Source organism: Podarcis gaigeae (genome assembly GCF_964106915.1).
Source record: "Podarcis gaigeae genome assembly, chromosome: 1".
Classification (NCBI taxonomy): Eukaryota; Metazoa; Chordata; class Lepidosauria; order Squamata; family Lacertidae; genus Podarcis; species Podarcis gaigeae.
Window position 1 is genome coordinate 45250762 of NC_139678.1, and position 24533 is coordinate 45275294.

General features: G+C 42.1%; 1 protein-coding gene and 1 long non-coding RNA gene across 2 annotated transcripts in view; one reads left to right on the top strand and one right to left on the bottom strand.

The window, feature by feature from the left end:
- CDAN1 (codanin 1) overlaps positions 1 to 24533 on the bottom strand; it is a 31286-nt gene that overhangs the window by 5589 nt on the left and 1164 nt on the right. Inside the window, exons 2-24 of the mRNA XM_083746399.1 lie at positions 21930 to 22618; positions 19854 to 20075; positions 18840 to 19033; positions 18234 to 18353; positions 16386 to 16464; positions 15843 to 15963; positions 15270 to 15379; positions 13646 to 13735; positions 12814 to 12889; positions 12352 to 12560; positions 11621 to 11732; positions 10700 to 10843; positions 7947 to 8113; positions 7100 to 7181; positions 6797 to 6886; positions 6561 to 6615; positions 5665 to 5798; positions 4756 to 4859; positions 3573 to 3722; positions 3147 to 3210; positions 2483 to 2561; positions 1381 to 1541; positions 296 to 403 (exon numbers count right to left, since the gene is read on the bottom strand). Of these exons, the coding sequence (XP_083602525.1) occupies positions 296 to 403; positions 1381 to 1541; positions 2483 to 2561; positions 3147 to 3210; positions 3573 to 3722; positions 4756 to 4859; positions 5665 to 5798; positions 6561 to 6615; positions 6797 to 6886; positions 7100 to 7181; positions 7947 to 8113; positions 10700 to 10843; positions 11621 to 11732; positions 12352 to 12560; positions 12814 to 12889; positions 13646 to 13735; positions 15270 to 15379; positions 15843 to 15963; positions 16386 to 16464; positions 18234 to 18353; positions 18840 to 19033; positions 19854 to 20075; positions 21930 to 22618 (3360 nt within the window). The remainder of the gene's footprint in view (positions 1 to 295; positions 404 to 1380; positions 1542 to 2482; positions 2562 to 3146; positions 3211 to 3572; positions 3723 to 4755; positions 4860 to 5664; positions 5799 to 6560; positions 6616 to 6796; positions 6887 to 7099; positions 7182 to 7946; positions 8114 to 10699; positions 10844 to 11620; positions 11733 to 12351; positions 12561 to 12813; positions 12890 to 13645; positions 13736 to 15269; positions 15380 to 15842; positions 15964 to 16385; positions 16465 to 18233; positions 18354 to 18839; positions 19034 to 19853; positions 20076 to 21929; positions 22619 to 24533) is intronic.
- Positions 7188 to 18378, top strand: LOC310848858. The gene is made up of 3 exons (XR_014566666.1): positions 7188 to 7747; positions 7955 to 8040; positions 18259 to 18378. It is a non-coding gene; the product is annotated as an uncharacterized lncRNA (long non-coding RNA).

Here is a 24533-nt window from a genome sequence, read left to right on the forward strand (position 1 = left end):
CTTTCCCAGTGGATAAAAGGGGGAAAGCTGTTAACTAATATATGTATTTGCCCTTCATATGATTTACAAGCAAAACTCCCTAACAAGTAAACCTTAGGAGGGCAGTTTAATTTAGAAATTCTCTTGCATACACATAAACCATGTTAATTAGGAAAATGAAAACAACTGCTGAACCTAGTACATATATTAACACTGCCCCTCCACCCTTCCCTCCCTCCCCCACTCTCTCTCCATCTCCATTGCCAATAAAAGGCTACGTCAGAAATAATTCTGCAAGTAATGCACTCATTTCTACCTTTCTGCATCCAAGGGTCTGGCTCAACCTTCCCAACAAATTTTCCAAATCGACAAACTGGATTGCTTCATCCTCATTCCTTGGGCCGACAGCAAGGCACAGCACATCCTAGATATAACAGCATTTGTGACTCAGAATGCACGTATATGTTCTGGAATCCTAGAGAGCTCTGCTAACCATATAGAAAAGACAAAATATCACAGTGAAGCCTGAGAAATGGCAAGGAAGGCAGCACAGGGCTGGGCTATCCCACCCATTTCACCATCAAATAAGCCTCCTTGTAGACAAGGATGCTCAGAAATATGTCACATAGTAAAAGCTTGGGGTGGGAGAGTGGTAGCTTTCACCATCAAACAAGGTTACCTAAAGCAGAACCTCCATAGACTGGATCGTTATCAGGACTGGCCTTACAAGCCAAATTGGGTGGTGCCACCTACCTGTTAAGTCACGTGGCATCACCAATGACATCACATGATTGACAGGCAAGCAGCAACCACCCAACTCTCAAAATGTGTGGGGTTTCCAAGTGCCCAACAGCCAGCTGGGAACCTGTTGTAGCTTCAAAGCTGCTTTGCCCTGGCAGCCACCTCCATTCTCCTTTAAAGGTGGGGTGGCAGCTCCTTTGAGGTTTTTTGCAAAGGACTTTCAGATGAAACCCCCACACCTGTTTCAGCCTCTGAGGAAAATGGCTGGAAGTTCCCTACCATGACCTAAAAGAGATCCCCTCCCAGGCCCACAGATGATCTTCGGAGGCCCTGCTTTCTCTGCACCCACAAAGGTGTGACAGGCAGCTGCTGAGGAGAGGGCCTTTTGGGTGGTGACACCCCAGTTGGTGAATGCTCTCACCTGAGAGGCTCTCCTAGCCTGCCTGCCTCTGCAATTTTTTTGGTGCCAAGTGAAAACCTTTTTATTTTTATCTAAAATCTGTTTATTTAATTTCTAAGCTGTATTGTTTTGTTTATTTCACGGTTTTATTGTTACTGTAAACCACCCAGAGAATTTTGTCATCAGGAAGCATATAAATATTGTTAATAAATAGCCAAAATAACCACACAGGTTAAGAGGAGAGAGCAGCGGATTCATACCTTGATTTCGTTTATGATCTGCGAGGGGAATGCAGCCTGATGCTGACAGCCTGGGGAGCACCCCTTCTTCTTCTGCACAGCTTCGCTAGTACTAGGCAGAGAAAGTGCCTGCGTTTTCAGCATGCGGCTGAACGTGGCCTTCACTTCTCTCTTAATCAAGGCTGTAAAAGGAACCAAAACATACACTCGCTTTCACACACAGGACACTGAAAACCGGACACCCATTACATGATATAGAGCCACTTCTCCGCACCAGCCTTATGTGGTTCCTCCTTTTATATCAGCATTCATATGGCAGTTCACCTCTGCAAAGTTCAAGCAGCATAATCTGAACAAGAGAGGGCAGCCTTTCTGGGTTACTCTCAGGGGTAATCTGTCAGGGGCTGGAAGGCAGCAAAACAGGGCCACTTGTTTCAGTTATTTCTATTACCCGCTTCTCATTCACTTCCCTGCCAGCAGGCTGCCAGCGAGAGACGGATCCCTTTCGCAAGAGTTCTGAATTCGGCCTGGAAACAACTATGGAGCCAATGAAGTGGTTTCAGTAGTGGAGTAACATGCTCCCCACCCCCAGCTCCAGTTAGCATTCTTGCTGCCACACTTTGAACAAGTTTCCAGACGCTTTTCAGAGGCAGCCCCATGTAGAGTGTGTTGCAGTAGCTCATATGCGATGTATCTAAAGCAGTGTTTCCCAACTGGTGGTCTGTAGACTTTCGGTTGCATGCTGATAGCCACCCAGGGGAGTTTGTGGCATGTACCCATCAGCTATGTGGGACATCCCATGGGGGGAGCGTTCACACGGGTCACATGACTCATGCAGGAGCAATGGCCAGAAGATGCACATCCCAGTTTTGTGCTGGGACACGTTGGAGGGTATGGTAGCACCATTCACACAACAAAACATTTTCAAAAGTAGGAGGTCCATGGCTTGGCTTTTGAAAAACGAGGTCCAAAGTACTTAAGATAACTGGGAATCATAGATCTGCCTCTTTCAGAAACAGACGCAGTTGGCACACCTGCTTATACTGGGGAAAGGTCTTTTTCGCCACAGCCACCAAATGGGCACCTAGGGGGTAAAGCACGTAGAAGCAGTGGAAAAGCCTACCTGTGATGTTGGTGGTGAGCCAAGTACAGGCCTTCTCGGTAGCTAGTCCCACCGCAATATTTGCTGCACAGCTCAAAACCTTGGGTGGAAGAGCAGGTGAGATTTATAGTTATTTCCATTGATTACATTCACAACAAATCAATACAAAGCTGCAGCGAGCACAAGAAATCAGATGGAAAATTAGCTTTGAATGAAAATTGAGGGACTGATTTTGGTCTCTCACCATCCTGCTGAAACAATAAATGGGGATTGGCTTCGGCTCCTCCAACTGCCGCTAAAAGGTTGATTAAGAGGAATATAAAGCAACTGTTCCTTCAACGGCCCAATATGGCAATTGGAACATTTTATTTTGTAGCTGGAAAAAATGCAGAGGAGCATTACTTGGGCCTTAAGAGCTAGAAACTGCCACACCTCCTTTTAACATGACTGACTGAATGAGGATGTTGAGATTTTAGAAACAGCTTTAATGTTTCAAATGCTTGTTCGTTTTAGCAAAAAAGCCTGGCTATTTTAGATGATCACGAGGTTCAGAAGTTTTTGGCTTCTGGCCGTTTTTAAGTCACTGTGTCAAAAAAAAAAAAAGCACAATTTTCCAATGTAGAAAAAGCAAAAAGAAAGCATCAAAAAAAAAAAAAAAAGGACAAGTATCCTAAAATATACATACTGCTGCAGATGTCTCTTCTGGCAGCAAGATTTTCACAGCCTCAGGGGCCTTCTTCCTGCAAAATCTGTAGATGTACATAGGCATTATAAAAAGCACCGCCTGAAACATTATATGTAAGACATGATATTAGAAAATCTGTATTTTTCGTCCCCCCAGGGATGCAGCTCAAATACGAATTCAAATGGATTCAAATTGCTGGGAGTAACTGAAAGCAGATCAGTTTCCTATTCAGCTCCCTCTAAATTTGGGTACCTACACCTGAAAGCCAGAGGGGAAGCTGAGCCAATCTGTCAGTAGTTATCCTGGCTGATACCAAGGTGAGAACTGAAGTGACCACATACTGGGCGCAGTCTCAGTGTGACAGCACAGGACAGCAGCATGACCACAAGGGAAGATCTATTATGTCACCCAGCTGTTGTTCCTTACTCTTTGCCTTGAATAAGAGCCTGTGCCCCTTCTTCATACAGCTGAGAACACACTTCATCCAGCAGTTTGTCGTAATTGCCAACTTCCGCCTTCACTTTGTCCTGTAACATGACTCTGGCTCTTTTCACCAGCTCTGCTACCAGAGTTGCCCTGCAAACGCCAATAGTAAAAGCACAATAATTAAAAAACAACAACCAAAATATATCCTGAGAAATTACAGGTTCAGAATTTACATCCTGAATCAGGTTTGCGGGAAAGTCTTCTATTAATGGTTTGGATACCATGGGAAACTATAGTTTAACATGCGTCTGCTGTGAATCTAGGGGCATGAGAGGGAGACGCTCTTGAGCTTCTCACTGCCAATCCAAAAAAACAGGGTTTGTTGCCCTAGAAATATAATGGTGTGTGTGCCAATCTTAACATTTTCCTGTTGTTTATTACTGTAGGTCATGGCATAACTCTATATAAAATATAAGTGAGACCATGTGGATAAAGCTACAATATAAGCAGGCAGCAATCACACATGCACAACCTGATCAAAAGAGCCTAAAGTGTGTGTTTTTTGTGTGTGTTACATTTGCCACAGAACTCACACTAAAAGTGAATTAAGAAGGGGAAGCATTACAAAAAAAGACAACACATAAAAGCAATGTACTGGAGATTTAAAAGAGTAGGAAAATAAAAGGGTCTTTGCCAGGCTCCCGGGCCAGCCGATTGGCTGGAAAGGGAGATGACGTGTCCGAGGATTCCCCGATCTCGTGGGGGCTGCAAACCAGCCCCCGCACACGTGGGGGGAGGGCATGAAGCCCACAACCCCACCTCATCTCCAGCTTGGAAGTGGCTTTGCAGAAAGGAGCCAAGCGAGCTTCTGTAGTGAGGTGAGCACAAAGAAGGCTTAGCACTTACATTTAATAATAAAACCAGTTGATGATCTCACTCAATATTTCTCACATTTCACAATTCACCATCACCATTTGCTCTACTGACAAATTTTACAACAACAATATAAGGGATGCACAAGACTAAGAGACGTATCAGTAAAACCCACAGGCATGTCCTTGCATCATTTAAAAGCTGCAGGCTTATATGATTAATACAAGGGGGAAAGATCTTTCGAAGTAAATTCTCCCCACCAGACCATTTATGAAGTCCAGCAGGTTACAGGTGCCTTTCCTGCCCTTACTTGATGTGCTTGACACAGTTGGATCCGATTCTCTCTGCCACGAATTCTACAGTTCTCCGCAGAGATGGGGGCTGATTGTGGAAGAAGGCTTGTTCCAGCTCTGCCTGTTAAAAACAGGAAGAACAAGAATCCTAAGGAAACCAAAGCATTCTACATGAAGCATTGCCCCCCCCCCAACACAAGCCATTCCTAAAGTATATCTGAATGCTTTGATGGTTTATTCTATTTGATTGGCATTTTTTAAGTTTAAGGGTGGTATCCAACTAAATTTTATTCAGAGCATACCCACTGAAATGAGTGGACATAATCCATCAATCAATTTCAGTGGGTCAACTCTGAGTAAAAGTTAGTTGAACGCCACTACCCTTGGAACAAAACATCAAAAAACTGCCTTCCAAATAATGTCCCATAAATGGGGAGGAACCAGAGACAAATATAAAAAGGAGCATGTTGAATTTTCAATTGACTGGCCTACCTTCAAAATAAAGACTTTTTAATGCTTGCATAGGATTTATTTCATGAAATGTATATACTGCTTAATTGTAAAAAACAAACAAACCCACCAAAGCAGTTTCTTTAGCATTTCATAAGCTTGGCAGCAAATTCAGGTGTTTCCTAACTCTGTTCCCTAATTCCCTTTCCCATTTCTTTATTTAGCTAGGAGTCAATTGCCTCTTGCATGCTTGCAATTCACACAAAATTAGTGGCATAGGGTATATGGCTACTTCTTGCACAGCTCCACTTAAAAAAAAAATCAAAGTGCAAGTTGAGAAATTCCTCCCTGAAAAAATCCAGCCTTCCCCTACCTGCTGCCTTACAGATCTTGCTGGACTCCATCTATAATCATCCCAAGCCAACAGGACCAATGGTCGAGGATGATGGGAGCGGCAGTCCCAAAACACCTCTCACCTGAAGCTTCTGCTGTGTGATGGGAGGCTTTGGAACCAAGGTCTCAGCAGCAGTCGGAGTTATTTTCCTGACATAACCACCATTCTTTCCTCCGCTTCCCAACACAAAAGACGACAGCAGTTTCCTCAACTCACCTAGAGCAGAAGGACACGCGGATTACAAGACAGATATCTGAACACTGGTTTTTAAAAATCAATCTGATCGACAATTTTAAAATTTAGGGGTGGTATCCAACTTTTATTCAGGTCAGACACAATGAAATGAGTGAAATATAATTAAATCCAGGAAGAGTTGGAGACAGAAAATTGCAGAGAAGTGTATGAGACTGAACACTGGAAGAAAAAGCAGCCATGATCCCAACTACACTTGAGTAGGAGCTCAGAATCATAAGCAGTTCGGGATGCTATTCACGGTGAATGGAAAAGCAAGGACAAATCACCAAATAGTATTTCCACAGGTCACAACCCCCTAATCTGTGGGCCCAGTTTAAGTGTCATACTGAAACACACAAAAAACTTTTTAACAGATAATTGTAACTCAATTTTGGAGTAGGAAGCTCAACGTTTTATCCCTAGACGTTCTTTCCAGTGCCAGGCAAAGGAGAGATTCCAGATTTCTCAAGCAGCATATTGTTTCTGACACAGGACATACAGTGGTACCTTGGGTTACATACGCTTCAGGTTACAGATTCCGCTAACCTAGAAATAGTACCTCAGGTTAAGAACTTTGCTTCAGGATGAGAACAGAAATCATGCTCCAGCGGTGCGACAGCAGCAGGAGGCCCCATTAGCTAAAGTGGTGCTTCAGGTTAAGAACAGTTTCAGGTTAAGAATGGACCTCCGGAATGAATTAAGTACTTAACCCGAGGTACCAATGTACTTTGATAAATGACTTACCAAGATATGGGCAGCAGGTATAAAGTAACTGCTGATCCACCACAGGCACAGAATCCTAAGGGGAAAAGAACAAACAACAGATTGATTCCTTTCAGAAGCACTAGATAAATGCACAGAAGCCCAGAGACTGCTCTTTATTCTTCGGGTCACTCTTAGGCTTCACGTGTCTTAAACAAATAACGTTACAGTTGCTCTCTTTCAAACACACCCGCCGACACTCATCGACGTAAGTTTACCAGAGCTTGAACTGTTGCTGCAGAGTCTGTTGCCAGTTCTTCTGATCTCACTTCACCCGCAAAGAACAGATTCCCTGGGACAGTAGGCACCTGGAAGACAAGCCCCAAATAGTTAATCCTCCAAGGAGGGCAGAGCAAAGCAAAAATCCAGCTTCACATACAGGAGTGGATGAATGCTTACATGGGTGAAACACTTAAAAGGCTTAAGAAAAGTACAGTAAGAAAAGTTTTACTTGACAATTTCTACAGGGCTTGTTTAGTTTTTTCAAAGGTACAATGTTTGTTACAATCACTCATCCGTACATGAAAAAGCCATCCCAAAATGGCAAGGATCAGCAGCTTGTTCAGAAAACACATCTCCTTATTTTCAGAAATCAGCAGGTATCTGCAACAAAAGGTTAGAGAAATAGAGAACAATAAACCTTAGGTTTTATCAGTTATACCACCTCTGCATTTCCCCCTTTTTCAAGTTTCTATTGCTGTGCTCTCTCATTTCCCTTGCATATTAAAACTCTGGCCCCAGCAGCAAACCCATAAACAAGATATGTGCTAGTGTAAGCATTGTTCCTATTTCCCTCCATTATTCATGAAGCCTGGAAACATACAACAAACCTTGGCTTACCGTGATATGTGAACCAATGTGTGTGGTTTGTTTCTCCCATGGTAAGAGCCATGACTCATGGTTTGTTGCTCCTGGCTCCATGAACAAAGGAACAAAATGGGAGCAATTCAGAAGAATGCACTAGCATGCTGCTTGTTCACTATAAAAGCTATGGTTTATGGTTAACTGTACAACACAACTACCATTTGAAATGCACTACTGAAAAAAAATGACTTTCAACTTCTTCATTTGTTTCTGCAAATATTGAGATGTAATAGAAGGATGTGAACATTTGCAGCTGGAAGAATGTTATATATTTCAAGTCATCAGTGGAGCGTTCCTATACTGTCGTAATTATATTTAACTATGTGCTATAAATTTCTTGGTATATACTGTAAAAGAAAGCTTTAAGTTGTTTCTGTAGGCCCAGAAATTGTTAATGAGTACAATAAAAGCTTTACTAAGAAGCCAATGTCCTACCCTCACAAGAATTTAGGTCCTTGATGCAGATCTCAATAAAGATGCAAATATTTCTTTCCAACCTCTTACCTGTACAGCTGCAAGAGGAGAGAAAATATCTTCCCATAGTAGTCCAGAAATGGGGCGATATGATCCATAAGGGAAAGGAACTCTACAACCCAAGGTACAGTCAAGACCGTGCATCGTTTCTGTATTGATTGCCTAAGCAGCTTCAATATATCCAGCACAGGATGGGTCTTAAAGGAAAACATTAGGAAAATGTTAACTTTAATTCCTCGTCAGCACACATTACTTACTATCATGGGCAACCACCAGAGTGCTTGATGATGAAACACCAAAAAGTAGGAAAGGGAAATAAACATATCCAACTCCTCTTTCATTTCTGTCCCTATTTCCCTGTATTGGGTTTTCTTTCCTTCACCACTAAGAGGAAAACTCTTTCCATGGCTAATTTGTGTGAACAGAACACTCTCCTCTTGCAGAGAGGGAGGTAAGCCATAAGCACACAAGCACCAAGGCTTATTATTCAGGTCTTGTTGCATCTTCCTTTGTATACTTTTTAATTTGGCAAAGAAAGGGGGGGTGTTTTTAGCTAACATCACGCAGAGCAGCTAGTTAAGTTCCGAGCTCAAAAAACAATTTTTGAGGAGAAGTGGGGCAGGGGTTGACAGAAAGACACAAGGGTGCAATCAGTTTCACATATCAAGGAAAGGTATCAGAGCAGTAACTTAGAGAGACCCAATATATTTTGGCATATGAAGCCTATTCAAATCCAGCAGTCTTAGGTCACTCATCTGGCTAAACTGTATTTCAAATGGTTGTACCCTGCCCTATGACCCTGGAGTGAAAGGCAGGTAATAAATTGACATGAGCCAACAGTATGACGCGACAGCTAAAAAAGCCAATGCAATTCTGGGCTGCATCAATAGGAGTATAGCATCTAGATCAAGGGAACAGTTACAGATAGGTAGCCGTGTTGTTCTGCCATAGTCAAAACAAAAAAATTTCCTTCCAGTAGCACCTTAAAGACCAACTAAGTTAGTTCTTGGTATGAGCTTTCGTGTGCATGCACACTTCTTCAGATACAGTTGATGGACTTCCATTTCATGCGGCTCAATGTGGTGCCTTCCATAGTTCCAGTTACAGATAGGTAGCCGTGTTGGTCTGCCATAGTCAAAACAAAAAAATTTCCTTCCAGTAGCACCTTAAAGACCAACTAAGTTAGTTCTTGGTATGAGCTTTCGTGTGCATGCACACTTCTTCAGATACAGTTGATGGACTTCCATTTCATGCGGCTCAATGTGGTGCCTTCCATAGTTCCAGTTATAGATAGGTAGCCGTGTTGGTCTGCCATAGTCAAAACAAAAAAAAATCCTTCCAGTAGCACCTTAAAGACCAACTAAGTTAGTTCTTGGTATGAGCTTTCGTGTGCATGCACACTTCTTCAGATACGTATCTGAAGAAGTGTGCATGCACACGAAAGCTCATACCAAGAACTAACTTAGTTGGTCTTTAAGGTGCTACTGGAAGGAATTTTTTTTGTTTAGATCAAGGGAAGTAATAGTGCCACTGTATTCTGCTCTGGTCAGACCTCACCTGGAGTACTGTGTCCAGTTCTGGGCACCACAGTTCAAGAAGGACACTGACAAACTGGAACGTGTCCAGAGGAGGGCAACCAAAATGGTCAAAGGCCTGGAAACGATGCCTTATGAGGAGCGGCTAAGGGAGCTGGGCATGTTTAGCCTGGAGAAGAGGAGGTTAAGGGGTGATATGATAGCCATGTTCAAATATATAAAAGGATGTCACATAGAGGAAGGAGAAAGGTTGTTTTCTGCAGCTCCAGAGAAGCGGACATGGAGCAATGGATCCAAACTACAAGAAAGAAGATTCCACCTAAACATTAGGAAGAACTTCCTGACAGTAAGAGCTGTTCGACAGTGGAATTTGCTGCCAAGGAGTGTGGTGGAGTCTCCTTCTTTGGAGGTCTTTAAGCAGAGGCTTGACAACCATATGTCAGGAGTGCTCTGATGGTGTTTCCTGCTTGGCAGGGGGTTGGACTCGATGGCCCTTGTGGTCTCTTCCAACTCTATGATTCTATGAAATTGAAATAATAATAACCACCCCTCACGCTTTCCACATTCAGCCGGCACACTGACAAACCACACAGCACAATCTGATGTCAAGAGAGCCAGTGCAGTTTAGCAACAAGAGTGTTGGACTTCGACGTGAGTGGGTGGGGAGGCATGAATCTAGTTACCAATATAACTGCAAATAATGGTCCATGGAGACTATTCCAGAGGAGTAGTTTGTACAGTGTACTGAATGAGTTATTGGCATTATGGGTCAGAGGTCTACATCAAAAAGGATGCTTTCTGCAAACATGCAAGCTTCTGATGCAACTGTGTTCACCAATAAATGAAACACTTCCCCTTCCTTCCATATCAAGAGTGTCGTTAATTCGTATGGCTGTACCGCATGAGTAACTCAATCTTCCCTCAGTTTATAGCAGCAACACAAGCAGCATCATTGAAACAATAATAGTGCACAGCAGGGGGAACCTGCAGCCCTCTCTAGATATTGTCGAACAGCTCTCAGCATCCTCTCAGCCTCATGGGAGCTGTGACTCCCCAACAACATCTGCAGGACCACAGGACCCCATCCACCCCCATACTGGAGGTTGCTTAACTAGGAAAGGAGTTTTAACAGCAAGTATCTACCACCTCAGGAGGAGCCCAGAGGCTCCTCTAATGAAATGCCTGCACATCTCTCTGATAATAACAAAATTAAATGCTTCTGTTAGGTAAATGTGGCTGGTTACGAACTTGGTTTCTTAACATCACTGCAGATTCTAGCAAGTCTCCAGTTGCTGGTTCCGATGTGTGATAAGGCAGGAAGACAAGGAAACCAAAAAACTTTGCCAGGAGTCGGAGACTCATAAGGACAGCAGCAAAACGCTTCTTTTCATCCTGCAGTGGAAAGAAAGGCCAGATATATTATAGTCACAGATAACAGCAGAAGGCCTAACATTTTGAATGCTCACAACAAACCTATAAGTTAAGTCTTATGTTCCCACTTTGGTGGTTCGTTTATTATTATTATATTTTTTTACTTTGTGGGGTGTGCAGCACGGACAGGACTATCCAAATCAGAGACAAATCAGCATGGTGGTATCAGTCGCAGGTCTACCTAGGACAACTGGGGCTCATCAGAGAATGCTACTGTCTTCTATATACTTGCACTGCATTGGAAAAGGAGTGGGATGGGGCTTAGACTGCAGCTACCACCCAGGCTTTCTACTGTTGCTCCACCACTTGGACGGAGGGCGGTGGTTTTGGAGGAGCAATGATGGAGGAGTTGAGGCAGGGGGACATCACAGGAGAGAAAGACCGTGTGAAGGACAGACACCTCTTTTCAGAAAGGACAATGCAGGACAGAAGGGAGGAGCAACAAAAAGAGGAGTAAAAGAGACCCACACTAGAACAGCAACATGTTATTAAAGACAAATAGATAAAGAAAGACAAACAAGCCTGAACTGGAAGACACACACAGGGTGTGAAGTGAGTAGCACTCCCAATGAATGCCCCAAACTAACCATGAAACCAATAGAGACCGAAAGGTTGGGGGGGGGGAGAGAGAGAGAGCCACGAGCCAAATTCCTCCTTTCCAAGCAGTAGGAGAGATCATAACCCACATGGTCACCTCTGAAGCTCAACTGTGAATGGCTGTTTCTATGCAATACACACCTGCTCATCCATTGCTTCTCCATCACTGGGTTCATGTTCCACCAAGGCAAGGCCATCCAGCTCAAGTATTTGCAGGCTCAGGCTGTCCATAAGGTGCTGATTAAATTGATAACTTAACCAAAAAAAAGATAATGAACTCTTCAGGGAGAACAACTTAATTTCAGCAAAGAGTGTAATCTCTTAAGCGACCACAGCAGCATTTGAGAATGGTTACTACAACGCAAGTTTAAAATCAGATTAATTCCTACCAAACCCCTCACGTGCTGGTAGTCGGCACTGCTGCAAACACTGCCAAACACTCCTTGGTGAAGCCCACATAATGTCATTCTAGCACCAGGCAAAGACCTTATTCTTTTCCAAAGCCTTTTCATGTAAACCGTTTTCTTTCTGCAATGATCTTATGCTCATCTGTTTAGGTTATGGATCCAGCTACTAAACAATGTATGCTTTACTGTGAATGTGCTGATTTCAACTGCTTTGTCCCTCCTTGCTAACACATAGGAGAAACACAATCCCTGGCTTAGCATGATGTCCAGACATGGTTTGCTTCGCTCCAAAGAAACCGAGAACACAAAGTCAAGATTAGTATGTTTATCATAAACTAACCATGGTTTACTGTGACACTGAACAAGGCCATTGAATTATTTCATTTAGGAATCCCAGCCACCACCATACAGCCGGGGTCACTCACCCAGACACATCCTAGACAGAAATAGCAGTAAGTATCTAACCTTCCTGCACTGAGGATGAAGTCCCTGAAGAACTGCTGGCATCCAGGGAAGGAGGGAGGTGGGCAAGGCCCTCGGATGCTCTGAGGGACAAGGAATCTCTCTTGCAGCCTTTTCAAGCGACTCAGATTATCGGAGCCCAGCATGTTAAGGACATCCTGGTCTGGGGTGTCTCCCCAACTTGTACCACCACCAACTGGACCTTTACACATCTATGGCATAGAGGAGGGAGCGGGGAGAAAAGAGAGGTCAAATTTGTGAGTGTGCTAACTTTAACTCTGTGATCTGATTATGAATACAAGGAGTCTCTACAAACCAAACCATAAACTGTTAGGTGGACGAACCTCAGACTAACTGAGGAAATTAGATTATGAATTAATTATGCATTCAATGAACAAGTATTTTCACCTATTAGATATGAACTGAAGAAAAGTTTTACTTGCAAAATATAAAGCGTTTCTTTACCTGAAGAAGCTGCTTCTGAAAGAGCCTGGCAAAATGGCTGTAGTTGCAAGCAGCAGAGAGGTGAGCCATCATGACCCTGTGAAACCAGAAACAAATTAATAGTGCTACAAAGAAAAATAAGGAAAAGATTATTCTCTATGCGGATATATAGAAGACAGCAAATGTCTGGGGGACTTAAATGTTTTAAAAGTAATTATGAAAATACTATTCTGAAAAAGTTTTATGTGAACTGAGAATTCTCCCCTTTGTGAAACTAAGTAGCTTTCTGTAGAATTAGTTTTTGTTGCTAAATTGGGTTGCTAAATGTTCATTACCAGTAATACTCTCTTGTAACTCTTTCAGAATTAAATGCAAACCTCAGACATTTGTATCTTCAACTTATCTTGGAATATTTACCCCTCTTTTGGCGGCGGGGGGGGGGGGGAGAAAGGGTGGTAATTAAATTACAGTCTTTGAGACCCCATTATATCAAAACAAATAAATAAATTTCTTATTTAGTGTAAGAACTAAAAAAAAAAAAAAAATTAAACTGAGGTTTTCTTTTGTCCAAAGTAATGATTACAAGTTTATTAGGTAACAGGGGTGTCAGGGTCTTAGGACCAAATGCAAGTCTGTTTTGCAACGTGTCCCAGCATACCACTGGATCTAATCCATAATATTGAACCAAGTATACCATCAGAGGCAACTTCCAGCTGTTGCAAACTGTGCTTTAAAAACAATCCTCCCGATGGAACGTGGTGAACAACTGCTCAGTGGAGGACCAAACTAAACATCAGCAACGAGCAGCACTCTTTACCAAGTCTTGTTAAATTTACGGACCAAAGATTCCTACCTGATCCTGTCTCCCAGACACTTCTCAAAGTCCCAGCCTGTTTTTTCACAGTTGTCTTCCCATTCACGCAGCAACTCGTAGAAAATATCTCTATTGAGCAAGGCAAACATGTTAGCTTCAAAATCCAAAATCATAGTCATCAGATGTACTATCAGCATACAAAAATGGGGCCATATTATTCTGCTTATGCACAAGCACCACAGTTCTGACAAAGCTTTGGGTGGAATTCAATGTCGCATTAAGTTGACTGTTCTATCAGCACAAGCATTTTTGCTTGTCAAACAGAACCATCTTCCCTCTCCTCCTGCTGCCTGCTGTTCTAGGGGTCCCTCCCAAGCTGACTTAGGAAGGTCACTCGAAAGTGGGGGGTTGAGAGAGAGAGAGATAGGCAGGAAAGGATCCTTTGTGCAACCAGGACTGGCTTCTGCTAGCAGAACAAATTAGTTGAATCTGCCCCTTTGACCATTCCTACAAGACGCATTTTCATTCCGAAGTCGACAATTGACAAATATCCCCCTAGTTAAAGAATAGTTTGAGAATAAAGACCAAAGAACATAGCAAGCACACCTACAGCTGAACCCTAGATATGTCTACTCAGAAGTAAGTCTCACTGAGTTCACTGAGGCTTAATCCCAGGCAGGTGGGTTTAGGCTTGCAGCCTTAAACTGCTATCTTAAAAGAAGAAGAAGAAGAAGAAGAAGAAGAAGAAGAAGAAGAAGAAGAAGAGGAGGAGGAGGAGGAGGAGGAGTAGTAGTAGTTGTTGTTTGGATTTGATATCCCGAAGGAGTCTCAAAGCAGCTAACATTCTCCTTTCCCTTCTTCCCCCACAACAAACACTCTGTGAGGTGAGTGGGGCTGAGAGACTTCAGAGAAGTGTGACTGGCCCAAGGTCACCCAGCAGCTGCATGTGGAGGAGCGGAGACACGAACCCAGTTCACCAGATTACGAGTCTACCACTCTTAACCACTACACCACACTGGCACAAATAGAAAGTAGAAAACTCCATTTAAATAAATTCAAACAACACATTATATGGAAAGTACTTTAAACAGAAGGTGGGCATAGGGAGAGCAGAGGAGGCCATATCTTCTACTACTTTTGACCTGAGAAAGCCAAGCGAGTTTGCTCCAGCTGCAGGGAACCCCTGTCTTGCTAAGTTCTGCATTTCTGAACTACATTAATCAGCCTTGCATTTAACAATTTCCCAGGAATCCCATACAGTTGGGTAAGCTGGCCAAATTCCTCCACAGCTAGCATGGAAACCAAGTGGGCTAGACAGAGTACTCCAGATATTGTTCACTTGGTAGAAGGTGCATTTATTATTTTTTATTACTTTGTTTTTCTACACTACTAGCTTCTTAGCAGGCTAGGAAGAAATTCTGCTGATGAATGTGCTTTGTGGGCTTATTCAAAAGGCTGACATTAACATCCAGACACTTGTTCCTGGTTTCATAAAACATAATTTATGAAGCTTGGGAGGAAATGTCCAAACCAGGCCTGTGGGTTTGGATAACTGATAGAGAGTCTTGACAGCTACTCTATTTTCTGATGCATGTTCAATAAACTAAGACAACTGACAAATTGTACATTTTGACAAAATCCCATGATAAAAAACAGAGGATACCTTTGTTTCTTAAACACATGAAATGCCTTATCACTGGAAAAGTTAGACCGGTTGTCAGTTTCTGGCTGAAAGGAAACTGACTGTATGCTTGAAGGCAGCAGCAGGGAGACCTGTTCAATATACAAAATAATGTGTAACTGTAATACATTCCTCCTAATTTAACATACTTTTCACCATAAACACAAACAAGGAGGTTGGAATTACAACTTGTTCTTTCCATCCGTTGCTACAGCTTAAAAGTCCCATGATCTTAATGGTGTAACATGTACTAACTTGCCGGTTTGCAATAGATCAACATTTTCTAACCCACCAAATGCAAGTCAGTCTCATTATCTCACTCTGTTTTTTGTTTTGGTCACAGTGCTAGATATAGTATTTTCACTCCTCATTTAGTTACAGCTGCATAGGAAGCTTCTACATAGTGTATACCAAAAGAACTAATCTGTTTCTAGAAGAGGATGGAATACTGCAGATACCATAATAGTGGGGAGGACACTGAGTAAAAACAGTTTCAATAACTGTTGGGAGGACCTTGATTTCACACTGTTCTTCTAGAACATGCTTAGTTTTTACCTTTGCTGTGCTGTTTTCATAGACTGCCATAAGCCTCTCATGCAAGTCAGGGGAAAAGGATGTGATCCTGTCATTCTCAGCCAAGAGCTTCAGTGTTCCTTTCTCTAAATGTGATATAATTCTGCCAAGAAAAACAACAAAAAGAAAAGGAACACTCCACTATATTGTTTAGATTTGATCTTTCAGTTAAAGCCTATTCCACTGGATTCCTAATCTCTAATATCCATTGATAAAAGCCAACATATATACTAAAGTCATTAGAGAAGGAAGTTCCCGGATTTCTTTTAGTTTTGATGGCACTAGAAGCAAAAACAGCATCTCCAAACACAACAGAAAATACCCTTCTACAGAAGTAGGGCAGCTGTTCAACTGGAACTATCTTGTCAATTAATAGATGACAGAACCCAAATTTTCAAACTTAAGGATATGCTAACAGTGTGCAATGTGATGCAAGATATTCCAACTTATGATAGCAATAAACCAAGCACTTCAAAGTGCAAGTGTATGTACACTGATGAGAACAACCTAAGCCATTCAACTTACTGAAACTGATAATCCAAGACTTTCACAGCAAAATAAACACAGTTGTGTACACTTCGAAAGTGTTGCCTCTCTACTGCATCTGTAAACAAAACAAAACAAAACAAAAATTTAAATCATCAGACAGAAAGCTGAAAGTAATCCCTGTGGTGGAAGAACTGGTTCTCTGCAATAACTCCCCCCACCCAAAAAAAAAAAAAAAACCACAGGCAGATCAGCCACTGGTCACCAACAGATCACAAAATCCCTACCTTTATTACTTCTCATTCATCTCAAATACCAGAAGAACGTCAAACATCAAATAGGTTGTGTCAATTTATCAGCCTGTTTTCGGAGGCAGTATCATAAAATTAAAGACTGCCCCAAACAATAAAATGTGTCAAAAGTACATTATTCTTTATTCAAAGTTCAAGCTTAACTTGGGAGGGTTTTTTTGCCGGTGGTGTATGTATGCATGCGTAATCCACATTTTCATGAATACACATATAGATTTCCACTGTCTATGCACATATCTCAAGGGAGGAGCAGCTTCTTTCTTTCCTTTTTGAAACATTGACATCAAGAATTCCTGGCAGCAGGATTAAATACTGTAGTTTTACTACATTTCTGGATGTAAATTATCCACAGACCCTGCAGCTTTACAGAGTAACCTGGGGGGGCGGGTAGTACCACTTAAGTGCACAATCATGATTGTTTATATGTTAGTTGCAGTGTGAATGTTAACAGCTGAAAAGATGGGAGGGGAGGGAAATGTGAACATTACATGAGTGGAAGAGTACCATATAGCATTGTATATAAATGTCTATGTATTTTAAGGTGATATGGGAAGAGGGTTACAAAACTGTATACTTTAGAACAATGGGGCAAATTTGTTCAGTACTGTAAGCATAAGAATAAATACCAAAATATAAGGGTAAAGTAGTCCTAGACATTACAGTATGATAATGTCTTATGTGCATGTAGCTTGCATGATTTTAACCATACATATATACTCGAATCTAATGCGCACCTAAATTTTCAGAACCTTGAAACCAAAAGAAAAATATTTGCTGGCAAATGTAAATGTGCCACTGAATCTAATACACACCTTAATTTTCGCAACATAATTTGGCCAAAAAAGGTGAGCATTAGATTCCAGTAAATATGGTAGTTGAAATCCCACAAGTGAAATGTAGAGCCAGTACACAGAGAGGTCCTTGCTTCCCAAGCATGGCAGAGATATTTGAAGCTCTTTTTGCACCAGGAAAACCCAGCACCAAAACAGTTTTTATGCTCTCTGTGCATTAGGTTTGGAATGCTCCTGTGAGATCTCGCAGGAACTTGGAAAAAGCACCCTGGGACTTCTGAAGGCGGCACAAGGAGACAGCCTTGCTGGGGAGCAAGGCAGAGCACTGGGGAAACCCAGTGCAAAAAGAGCTCACTGCTTTGCTGGAGTGGGACAAGGCCCTCTCCAAACATTGGTTCCAGATGCTCGAAAAGGGCCAGTTTCAAAGATTTGAGTATACGGGTTTCTGCGTATACAGGAAACCCTTGGAACCAAATCCCTGCATAAGATGTGACCTTATCATATTTTTAAAAAATGGATATAAATGGAAACCTCACAATTGTATTTGATTTATATACACATAAAGTACTGTATCCATGTGTGATGGACTGAATTATTATATCCTTAATTTTGAGCCGCTGGTACTCTGTGGAATTTCTATTACATTTTTAAAATTCATTTTACATTTAAAATTCATTAAATGAATGAATATATTTAATGTATACCCTCCTCTAATTCTGTTTAGCAGGTGGTACAATCTGTATTCTGTTAATAGCCAAGAATCTTTATCCAATCTAAGTCCCAACCTTTATACTCTCCATTGAAACTCAGGTCATTCTCTCCATCTTCTAAAGAGGAAGTTCCCCTGGATGTTAGCAACTGGAACACAAAAAAGATCTCCAAGAAGATATTTGGCACAAGGTTTTCTGCAAAGAAAGTAAAGGAACAGAGGAAAACAAGCAAAAGGACCTTTGATTTGTACTTGTACCCTGAATGATATGATTAATCACATTAATTTTAAAACCTGAACTATATAAGATGCATTTTTAAAGGAAGATAAAAATATCTACAACTAAAAAAACATGATCTGGATGTAAGCAAAAAAGTACTTAAATACATAGGATTTTTTTTAAAAAGGATATAGAATTCATTGCTTTCCTTTGTACAACTTCCAAACCATTAAAATTATTTATCAGTGTTGGAAATTTTGTCAGAAATTCTATGAAAGGTCCAAAATTGCCATTTGTCATACAATAGGAAAATCCAAGCCATGATATATTTGCGAAGTCAATGCTCATTTAAAATTTCATTACTACTAAAAAAATTAATTTGAGGACATTTCTGTGGGTCGCCATTCTTAGCATCCTCCCAAATCAATATGGACTGAAAAGCATCCACTGCCATTTCTTCACCTGCTATGCAAAATGAATAAAGTTGAGCCAGCTGTTCCAGCTGTTTCCTGCAGGAAACCTTGTTGATGTCAGCAGAGGTTACCAACTGGTTTTCAGAGGGAAGGCTTGCATTCTGACCGACATTAGGTTTCGTTGGTATGCCAGAATCCAGAGATAATCCTGTTGGTGAAGATGTGGGATGCAGCAACTTGGACCTGCAATTCAAAGGTATGAAATAAGAGCAGTAAAAGAAGACTGAAAAACTCCTACTCTGTTGTAGTATCCAGTGGGATTCTTTCAAACGCTCACCAATTCATTAAGAAAGCAATTTCTTCATTGAAACATAAAATGTTTCACAAATGCAATTTGCGGCATGTTAAAACAGTTAAAGATCCTTCAGCATTATGGATCAGATTCTAATCTTAACACAGCACTTGTAAGATTGAAGGATATCAAGAATTAAATCATATTGACATGTGATTCTAGGAACATTGTTTGGCTTTAGCGTAGGATTTGTGAGCTAGTGAACCATGTTGCTGCAGAATGTGACAGAGAAAGCAACCATTTTTAATACAGTGGTACTTCGGGTTACAGATGCTTCAGGTTACAGACTCCGCTAACCCAGAAATATTACCTTGGGTTAAGAACTTTGCTTCAGGATGAGAACAGAAATCATGTGGTGGCAGCACGGTGGCAGCGGGAGGCCCCATTAGCTAAAGTGGTGCTTCAGGTTATGAACAGTTTCAGGTTAAGAACGGACCTCCAGAACGAATTAAGTTCTTAACCTGAGGTACCACTGTATTCAAATTACAGCCCCTAGAAATATTACTTGTTCGTTCATTCATTCTTTATACCACATAGCTATGCAGTGTGCAAAAGCAAATCAATACAGAAAGCATAATAAAATGGGGCATGTTTACAAAAAGACAATATGGGCCATTCAGCTCTACTTCTCTAAGGCAATGTAAATCAACCTTTCTCACATCACAGATGCTTCCCTTCACTAAGCACCCCATCACAGATTTCATAACGTACCGTTCCTTCTTCAGCATCTCTCTCTCCTCCTGAAGGCTACCCGAACAGGAAGACAGGGTCACTTCTTGAGAGATAACAAGGGCTTCGGGACTTGTTCCGGACTGAGACTGAAACGTTTGAGAGTGGCCAACAGGAGTGGAAGTGAAGCACATCTTGGGCTTGGAGAAGGTTCGCTCAGCACTCACTGGAGTAGGGTTGATTCTTCTCGACGGTTTGGCTTTGCTGAAACGGGAAGTAAAACTGGATCAAGAGGATGAAAACACAACAGTGTATTATCCTTCTGCTCCAATCACCTGTGCGGAAGCCAGCTGATGACACATACTACTATGGTCCTAGATTCACTAACCAAGGGCTCATCCAGACTTCCTTTTGTGCTGCACTTCCAGGCATAGGTCTAGGCTTTAAAGATCCATGCCCAAGCAGTGTTTTTTGTTTATTTGTTCCAGCGCTTTCCTCAGGAAAACCCAGATTTTAATGCTGGATCAAAGCAAACAACAGTGGAGCTTTCCAGAGATTGTCGTTTGCTCCTATTCAACGGTAAAAAAGAGCCAGTGTGGTGTAGTGGTTAAGAGCGGTAGTCTCGTAAATTGGGGAACCGGGTTCGCTTCTCCGCTCCTCCACATGCAGCTGCTGGGTGACCTTGGGCCAGTCACACTTCTTTGAAGTCTCTCAGCCCCACTCACCTCACAGAGTGTTTGTTGTGGGGGAGGAAGGGAAAGGAGAATGTTAGCCACTTTGAGACTCCTTAAAGGGAGTGAAAGGCGGGATATAAAATCCAAACTCCTCTTCTTCTAAAATGCAGGTTTTCGCAGGGAAACCACCTAGACAAAAAAACAAACAGCACTCAAGGCACAGAGCTTTAAAGCATAGATCTGTGCCTGGAGATAGTAGCACAAATGGAGGTCTGAAGTGAGAAATCAAAGTATAAAACATGTAGTTTTACTAAGAAATAGTTCTGCTCCTTGTCCAACAGCAGGTTAAAAAGAGAGAAGCTGCTACCACAAGCTGCTATATTTCAGCCACAATATCTCTAGATATTGTCTGAGGTATTAAAATATCACAGAATACCTTGGTCAGAGTTCAGGCTTAAAAGTAATCAAACAAGCATATATCAACTTTAAGCATTATTTGGAGCATCTCAAGGCAAGGGAGGAGAACGGGACTTAAAACAATGGCATTTGGAAGGTGGCTGGCAAACAGAAGCCAAGGAGTGAAAAGGGGCATTCCAGGCCCCAGCACTGGGAGGGAGGAGCTTGCCCAACTAATCAAGTGGCCACTGGGCTAGTGCTCCCCTCCAGAGCAAACCACTGAGACAGGAGCTGCCCACCTAGTGGGGTGGAACAGCATCAAAAGCCTCCCAGCTAGGGTGTCACGGCTGCTTACTGGGAAGAGAGAGGCCATGGCAAGGTCAGGGCTGTGCATCCCTGTGTACCAGTGGATGCTCAGAATTGGCTCCATTAGTATGCCAGCACAGCCCTGAACTCATTGCCACCTCCTCCCCCAGAGCAAACAGCAGCAATGTTGCTGCCAGGAGGCTTACTGCTGTGGCTCTGCCCTCTGCCCACCTGGCAAGCTGCTCCTGCTCTGGGGGGGGGGGGCATTTTTAGAAGTAGTACCTTCCTCCCATTTACTGATACAGAATAAGCAAAGGTAAAGGGACCCCTGACCATTAGGTCCAGTTGTGGCCGAATCTGGGGTTGCGGCGCTCATCTCGCTTTATTGGCCTAGGGAGCCGGTGTACAGCTTCCGGGTCATGTGGCCAGAATGACTAAGCCACTTCTGGCGAACCAGAGCAGCACACGGAAACGCCGTTTACCTTCCTGCTGGAGTGGTACCTATTTATCTACTTGACTTCATGCTTTCAAACTGCTAGGTGGGCAGGAGCAGGGACTGATCAACGGGAGCTCACCCCGTCGCAGGGATTTGAACCGCCGACCTTCTGATTGGCAAGTCCTAGGCTCTGTGGTTTAACTCACAGCGCCACCTGCGTCCCATCTCTGACAGAATAGTAAGCTGTAAAACTACTATCTCAATAGATACCAGTGGGAATTGAGAAACCTTTGCATTGAGACTTACTTTGCCATTCCAGCGGCACACATGAGCGGAAATTCCTCCAAGTCATTTAGGTTAAGCTGGTCGGGTGGGGAACTTGTAGAGACTGGGCTCACTTCATCTTGTTTGCTCTGCCTCAATGAACCCAGTGATGGACTGTCACCTTTTACTTCTTCGTTCAAGCCTCTGCCCGCGTCTTGTGCCACTGGCCGGCCAGAGGCACTTGCAGAGCCGCTGCCTTTCCTTCTGCCCCTCCTCGCTGGGGTAGCAACAAGGAAACTCCCTAAACTTATTTTCTGAGCAGAGCGCCTCTCGTTGCGAGAAAAAATGGGGCTTGAACCAAAACTCGTGCTGGTGCCAGAATCCGTATTTAGGCATTCGCTGAAAGAACCCAATAAGCTTGATCCCGTAATGACAGAAGATCCATGCGATTCCAAGGCAGAATTGCCGGTGATGGGAGTTGAATCAAAGAAAAGCTGCCCTCGACTACTGCCAGACCCTGCGATGCTACGAGACCTCCTTTCGGACCCCAGCCTTTGATTCCTGTAACTAGAAGAACTTCCCAGGAGCTTGGAGTTTGGTGCTTTAGCAGGAGTAGGCGGCCCATTGGTCAGTATCCGACTAGTCTGTTCCCTTAAATAATTCAGCAAAAAAGGCACAAAGTCTTTCTGAAGCAAGTTCAGGAGGGATAGCTTGGGGTGGACTTGATTCTCCTACACACACAAACAAAACAAAACAAAGTTAATATAAACTTGATTTAAAAAGAAATAGAGGGACAGCGGATATAAAGTAACTGATATTTTACCATTTTCATAAGAATAAGGTGGTTATGAACATATAAAGCAAAGTGAACCAATCTGAAAACACTAACCCCATTCAAAGGATATAAAACTAGGAAGCAAACATTCTTCGCAATTGATTAAAGCAGGGAACTTCTTTTTTCTCACACATGATTTACTACTGTACTTACTAAGTTTCACCATTGTTGCAGCCAGAGACTTTATATAGTCATTTAGCTATATAAAGATAGACATTCGTCCCTGAAGTTTGGAAATTTTAGTATGATCCTAAGCACATTTACCCAAAATACCTAATAATGAATTAAATGGGATTACTCCCTAGGCTGTGGGATTAGGAATGCAACTTTAATGCAGTACCATACTACTCAAAGTGGATGTTGATCCACAAAATATTGGCTGCCAGTCCAGTGACTCCACCACAGCCCATGTTGGGTGCTACACTTCAGGGACCAAATATGGTACTGGGCCCTGGCACACTGGGGGGAAATTGGTAGTCCACATCAAATAGTTTTAGAGTAACAGTTGTAGTACATTGCACAAAGTGAGAAATATCACTAAGCAGGAGGTACATTGCCCTCTAGTGTTCCTTAGCAATATTTCTTCCATGCTGAACTGGTGATAGAAGATATACGGGCCTCATTTAGACATAATGTTGAATCATGATTTATCATTACATGTAACTTATCCACCTACCATTCCAGCATGACTGAAAAAATAAGCTTGGAAACATTTATTTCTGTTTTAGACTAACTGCATCTTGTCACATCAAGCAAATCTAAACAAACAGTTGTTCATCTCAACTACTGTTTGTTTAAAAAATGCCAACTTCAAAGCATAATTTATAAAGCTGATTTGTTTCAACAAACCATAGTAAAGATTTGCAACAGTATAGGGTTTGAACAACACTCTCCCTGTATGAACTGACCCAGACCCTGTGCTCATTATCGTGTGACTTCTCTAAGAAAGGTCTGGAGGGTGGCAGCATGAGAACTGGCCTTTTCTGTGGTGGCTATCCACTTGTGGAATGCTCTCCCCAAGAGGACTTGCCCAGCACCTTCATTACATACATTCATTCATTCATTCCATAGGCACCAGACAAAAACGTTTCACTTTTCCCAGGCCTTTGGCTAATTAAGCAACCTACGGCCTTTTATACTGGGGAGTATTGTTTTTGTTTGTATGTAATAAACGACAACAGCACTACAATAGAAACATAAGCTTCCAGTCTCCTCACAATGGAACAGGAAGTGGGGTGAGAACACATGAAACCAATACTCACTGTAGCTCATTTTTCTAACATTATGCCTTAACATTTAGCATTACCTCTGAACTCAACCACTGAACCATGATTCTAGCAATTTTCATGCAAGGCTTATTTTTTTTATCTTGATCATACAATGTGACCATTAGGTGCAATAACTAGATCTTCCCCATCAACTACTGGTTAGCATCTTCGCTTTGGCGGGGGTGTGTGTGTATTTTTCATTTAATTGAACCAAGTCAGAAATAGTGGCTAGTTTCCATCTTCCAGCCATACACCAAAGGTTGTAAGTGAGAACATTTTCACAAGTAACACAAAAAGTTTTAATGTGAAATTCATCGTTATGAATGCAGAGCACAGAAAACAGAAAATAACCACTTTGGAATCAGGTATGCACAAGTTAGCATATGAAAACAAATACAAAAATATATTCAAACACTACTGACCCATTTCACACTAACAGGCTGTGGCATTCATTAGACATAAAATTAAGTGATTTAGACTTCAATCCTATGCATGCTTAGATAGAAGCCCCAATGAACTAAAAGGAACTTATTTCTGAATAGA